Genomic DNA, 6,090 nt, shown 5'->3' with positions numbered 1-6,090 from the left:
TTAAAAAGCATCAGTGGTACATTTTTCATAGTCTTTCGAATGTTAATGGGAATGTTGGTGTTTCTTAAGTATTAGCACAGTAGTATAGAAATTTCCTCTCTAACTCCTTAGTGTTTTCTTAGCGTCGAGTCATTCCCTGCTGCAAGTTTTTAAATATTTATTTCCACTGGCTACTGTCCACCTGAGCTCCTGGTGGGTTAGAAAATGTATGTCCATAAACCACACCAACCTCTTTCTTTCCGAGCAGAGAATCACCACAATTAACCAAACCAGGACTGACAGCTGATACTGTCCCGATAAATTTTAAACAGTGCAAGTGACAGATGGTTTTTGTTATCGTGAACGCAGCTTTTTGTGTTTTCAGAGCTGGGATTATTCCTGTGGCATTAATCCACTGCAGGGTTGTTTGTAGGATTTGGGTTTTAGTTCCTCTGCCCCTTCCTGTTATATGCAGGATTTCTGATTTTGGAGTAAACAGCAACTGGTCAACTCACCTGACATTTCTTCTTTCAGCCAGACATGATGTGCTTGACAAAAGCTGAGGAGGAGAAGAGAAATGAGAGCATGAGAGTTCCAAGCGTGGTGTGAGCTGTGGTGGGGTGGGCAGAGAGGCAGCGGGGGGGACCCCCAGCCCAGGGCAGCCCAAGGATGAAGGGGATCTGCTCTGCCAGGGCTGAGATTTCTCCTCATTTCTTCACATGCCATCCCAAATCTTTTCAGAGTGATACCAACCCGCTCTTGGAGAGAAGCCGGTACCGCTGTCCCTAGTTTTCCAAGGCCAAGAGAAATGGATCCCCTCTTTTCCTCAATACTCTCCAATTTTGTGGGTTCTCAGATTTAATCACCCCCTATGCCAGATTTTCACCTTCTTGGAGCCGATCTGGTTCTCCAAATGTTCCCAATTAGCCTCTGCTGTGAAAGATGCTGCCTTTGTTTGTTTTTGATCGCTTAGAACAAAACAAGTGCCAAAAACTGGGGATAAACCAGTCCTGAAACCCTTGGAAACATGCTGTCTTCAGCTGCTTTTACTGGAAATCACTGGCACAACCACCTTGTTCCCACCCCAGCTGACATGTCTCACAGTTCTCCTTGGAGATGCTTTGGAAGGTGGTCCACACCTCCCTCTCAGTGATCACCAATGTCCTCACAGAGGACACATTTTGCACCCTAAACCAAGACAAGTGTATCTGAGATGGCCCCAGTGGGAATCTCTTGCCTCCTACCTTCATAGTTGATACAGCCGTTGGCATCTTCTTGCCCTGCCATGAGCTGCTCCACCTCACTTTCTGTCATCTTCTCCCCTGGAAGGAGGAGCATGGAGAGGTGAGGGGAAGGGTTCTCAGACCACCAGGACCTTCCTGTCCCTTTTCTAGAGAGCCAAAGCCACCAAAGGAAGGAAAAGTGGATTAAAAAGGAGCTGTATGCCACTACAGACTGGGGAATACTGGTGAGAGGACCAAGCTGCAATGGTTGTCTGCTATTGAGGATGTTATGGACTCTCCATCTCACCTGGATCATGCATGAAGCTGTGGCATAAGATGGAAAAGGCCATATGTTCAGGAGCCATTCACTCCTACAGAAGCCTACAAGCAGCAGAGTAAAAAGGGTCTCTCTGACACATGAGACCAGCAAAATAACCCAAGAAATTTGCCCAGAGAGAGCTCAGGGGTGGCCTGTGTTCTGCTCCCCACCCCAGGGTCAGCCCGTACCCAGTGTGACCAGCACATGGCGCAGCTCGGCCCCCATCACCATGCCGTTGCCCTCCTTGTCGAAGACGCGCAGCCCTTCCACAAAGTCCTCGAAGGTGCCCTGCTCCTTATTGCGGGTGAAGTGCTGCAGGACAGGGAGGAAGGTTTCAAAGTCCAGCATCTTTGTGTTCATTTCTGGAAAGGGAGGAGAAGATGGGGTCAGAGATTAACTTCATTGGGCTGAAATCATCCTCTGAGGGCTTCCTACTTAACCTTCCTGGTCTCATTTCCATCTGAGTATAGGGGAGGAACCCCACAAGGTGATGGGAATATTAGTGTATCATACTTGAGATGGGAAGATCCATATGAGGAGTAAAGTAATAACATCTGGGAACTGCACACAGACTGCTGATATCGGCCAAAAAACTCAAACCAGCAGGTAGGTCCTCTGTCACCAGAGCAATGCAGCTGCCCTGGGACTGGGACTGGTCAGGTTACACCAGTTTGCACCAGCTCAGAGTATGGTCTGCTAAGCACCAGTTGCCACCATCCCCAGCTGAGGAGTGCCCATCCCTTACGTCAGCCATGGTATGGGGAGAGGGAGTGAAGGAATTTCGCAGGAATTAAACCTCTCCCCATTATTTCCTTCCCAATTCCTTCATCTCGCAGGGCTGTTCCTGCAGGGCACATAACCCTTCACATGCTGGCAGCACAGGCATTTCTTGTCCCACCCTGTCCCCGCTGCCTCAGTTTGCTGTCACCTTCTGGTTTGGGCTTGCCCAGCACCTTCAGGACCTCTGCGTTGGTGGGATTGTGACCGAGCGCCCGTAGGACATCCCCGCACTGTGCGTAGGTGATCTGCATGGCTCCCGTGGGCGTTCGGTCAAACAGGCTGAAGGCTTCTTTGAACTCTGTGGGGAAGAAGAGTTGTCAGATGTCCCCTGTCATGCTGACCCCATTTCCTACCCCATCAAAGCAAGTCCTGCCTGGCAGGCAGGAAAGGGATGGACACATGCATGGTGGGTGCCCTCTGCACCCATCCCAGGGCAGGAAGCCCTGTACTACCTTGAGCAACCAGCTACTGAACCTTGCCAGACTCCTTCAACGAGTTGCTCAGCTTCTTGAGCAAGTTTTGCAGCTGGATGACCTGCTGGGATTCCTACACCACCTTGTGCTGGCAGCACCAGCTGTAGGTGCAAGCTGCTGTCTCTGCTGCAGAACATCCCCTTTGCTCTTCCCCTTTTTGACCTGGGTCTCCTGGGGACCCCCATGACCCTCCCTCTGCACCCCCATGACACTTGCAACACCCCATCTGCTCTGCTGGCATCCCCTCAGCCAGGCAGACACAGCGTTGCTCATTTTTGGGGAAGGGTGACCATGTCCACCCCAGCTTTGCAGACCACATGTCATGTCAGCCCTGCTTGGAAGGACTTCAGAGATTCATTTCCAAGCTTGCTCCTATAAATTATCATGCCATCAAGTGTTACATTTTACCTGGAGGAAGGAGGCCTAAATTAGGAACAATGTGATGCTTTTCAGCTTCCTGACCTGCTGCTGGATTCTCTCTCTATTCCCACTGTTGGCTACATGGACAATGATGCTCCTGCACTGCTCAGAGCCTCGTCTCTGCTTCTCATTTCAATCCAGAAGATCTTTTCTACTACAACAGGCTCCTCACTGGTGTCGAGGTGCAAAATGTGGGAAACAAGTCCTTCAGGAACCCCTCCCCAAGTCCTTACCCTCCTCCTCCACAGGCAAACCAAGGACCTTGAGGCTGGTGGCTGGCATCTGCCTCTCCAGCCGCTCCACACAGGCAGTGAGATAGTGGTTTTCCTGTAGCAGATGCTCCACACACTTCTGGATTTCATCCCACTGCCTCCAGGTCAGTGAGTCCACCTGAGCAGTTGACTGGCTCAAGCAGGTGATCAGCGTTTCCAGCCTGTCCATGTGAATACTGAGAGCTGTGAGTTTCTTGTCCATTCTGCTAATGAATTCCAGGTTCTGGTCCATCTTCTTCATGATGTCCAGCAGTAGCTCCTTCAAAGTGGAGCTGTTGTTCTTGCTGTTGGGTGGGATGAGATAATCACGGTCTCCATGTGGTGATGGAGATGTCATGGTTTGGTAGACGTTACTTTGGGTTTAGTGTAAATCCTTTCCCAGTGCTTTGGATTTGCTCCCTTTCCTACTTGGCATCATTTCTATCTTCTGCTGAGCCTCACCATCCCCTGGACCTGTCCCCACGATGTCCATGCCATGTCCCTGTAGTCCTGTTCACAGTCTCCCCCAGCACCTTGCGGTGCTGCTGTGGTCCTGCTTGGCCTCACAATGACTCCATCTCTGCAGGTGAGATCCCTCCATCTGGCTCTGGGGGGATCCAGGGAGGGACATCACCACCCGTGAGTCTCTGGGTCAAGAGGCACCACTATGAAGGTGCTCAGTGATGTCCACTCCTGATGACCTGGAGCCACAGGAGCATGTCAGATACTCTGGGACATCGCTGCAGGTTAAATCCAAATATCTCTGCATTTTAACTTGCTCACATTTCCACTGGCTCTCCTGTCTCCTTTCAAAAGCTGGTTTGAGGGCCAAGTCAGCAGGATACTGGGTCTCCTCCTCCCAGTATTCCCACCAGGACCTGCCCTCAGATCTTATCCCTTTCTTAGTCTGTACAGATGCATGAAAACTGCCCATGGAGAGATGAGAAATGGGAATCCCAGCTCAGCCCCTGGGCATGGGGCTGTCCCTGCATCGCCAGCATTTGCTCCTCCCGCGCGAATCCCAGACTTTGAACCAGGCGGCATCTCTCACCATGAATGGAAAAACAACTGTTCCCTGCCAGGCTCTGAAGCTGGGATTATCCTCTTCAACTGGGGCATCCTCAGTGCAGAGCAAGGAGCCAAGATCCATTCATTGCTCCCGACAGCCCAGTGTTGCAGTCTCAGCTAAATCCCTGCTCTGGCTCCTGCTCTGGCATTTCTCCATCTCCTGCCTCCTCCCTTCCCACCAGCGCTCTTCCTCGTCTCCTTACCAGCCTGATGCTGGCTGGGGACCAGCATCTTTCTGATTTCATATGTCCCAGCAACTTTCTGATTTCATATGTCCCTTCTACCTGGTAGGAAACCTCATGAGATCATCCTGGAGGATAAGCAGCGTGTTGGGGAAAATGAAATACCCAGATCCTGCTGGGCTTTCCTCCAGGAGAGGATTTGAGGCGTGAGCCCCCTCAGCTCTCACATCTGCAGCAGAAAACTACTCGGAAAAAGGGACTCCCCATTTCTGATGCCATCTCTGGGAGAAGGTGGAGTCTGCACTTACCTTCGATCTGCTCTGCGGTGAATTCAATCTGTTGGGAGAAGAGAACAGAGCTGGGTGTGAGGGCTGCATTATGGCTGGGGGTAATGAAGGGGCTTCTCCCCTGTGTTGGAACCTCTCCCACCCCAGGCTCCTCAGCCTGCTCAGGGTACGGGGCCATATCCGTGCCGTGTCTGGCTGTGCCATGCCCGGCTGTGCCGTGTCTGGCTGTGTCGTGCCCGGCTGTGTCGTGCCCTCGCTGTGGAGCTGAGATACCCCCGGAAAGCGCAGCCGGCAGCAGTTCAGCCGGCACAGCGTGGGGAAGGCAGCAGCAGAGATGCTCGACCCACAGTCAGGACTATTTTGGGTGGAAAGGATGTTATTTCAAGGCTTGAGCCCTAGCTCAAGTGATTAAACAGCCTCCGTGCTGAGCCTGCTCTTAATAAATCTCTTGTCACAACTCTGGCTTAAAAATGTAACGGTATCTCTGGGAATGACGGGAAAAGTGAGCTCCTGTTGTAGAGACTTGGATAACAGATGCTCTCACGTAGAGGAGAGAACGCAGGCGGCAAAATACTTTAGGATGGAGACTGTGGGTGGTAAAAAAGCTTTTTAGTGCTGCTGGGGCCCTGACAGTGTCTCAGCTGGGAGCTGTGGGATGTTCAACTCTGCAGCCGGAGCTCTGGGCAGCAGCATCCCAGAGCGGGTGTGAAGCAGTTTCCTTGGGTGAGTGCTGGGCAGGGCTGGGTGGGGGAAGATTAAAACATCCCCCCAGCGAGGAGAGCATCGCTCCCAGCTCACTGCAGCAATTCAATCCCATCCCCTCCCAACCCTGGCTCTCAGCCTGGCTAACGCCGTTTACGTGGCATGTTGCATTGCCCGTGCCTGGCAGATGATGGGCACGATGACAGAGGGTGACGTCTCCGTTCCTCACTCACCTTCACGCTCTTGGGATCGAAGGCAGGCTCTCTGGGTGGCTCTGGAGCTGGTTTGGCTGGTTCCTTCTTTGGGTCAGGTTTCTTGAGTGGCATCACGGTGGCTCTTTGTGAAGGTGTGGGGATGAGTCCTGCCACCCACTGAAGCAACCGAACGGAGAGATGAAAGGCAAAGT

General features: G+C 52.1%; 1 protein-coding gene across 1 annotated transcript; it reads right to left on the bottom strand.

Annotated features, from left to right (window-relative positions):
* Positions 1-484: 484 nt before the first annotated feature.
* On the bottom strand, positions 485-6,010 carry LOC104525820 (myosin light chain, embryonic). Its single transcript, XM_010169081.1, has 6 exons — positions 5,918-6,010; positions 5,004-5,031; positions 2,450-2,599; positions 1,710-1,883; positions 1,224-1,301; positions 485-538 (listed from the first exon to the last, which is right to left on the bottom strand). The coding sequence occupies exons 1-6, from the start codon at positions 6,008-6,010 to the stop codon at positions 510-512; spliced, it is 552 nt and encodes a 183-aa protein (XP_010167383.1). The 3' UTR covers positions 485-509.
* Between the last annotated feature and the right edge of the window lie 80 nt (positions 6,011-6,090).

The sequence above is a fragment of the Antrostomus carolinensis genome, unplaced genomic scaffold (assembly GCF_000700745.2).
Source record: "Antrostomus carolinensis isolate BGI_N321 unplaced genomic scaffold, ASM70074v2 scaffold12170, whole genome shotgun sequence".
In the NCBI taxonomy this organism is placed as follows: Eukaryota; Metazoa; Chordata; class Aves; order Caprimulgiformes; family Caprimulgidae; genus Antrostomus; species Antrostomus carolinensis.
Note: the sequence above shows the minus strand (reverse complement) of the source record. Positions and strands in the feature narration are given on the sequence as shown.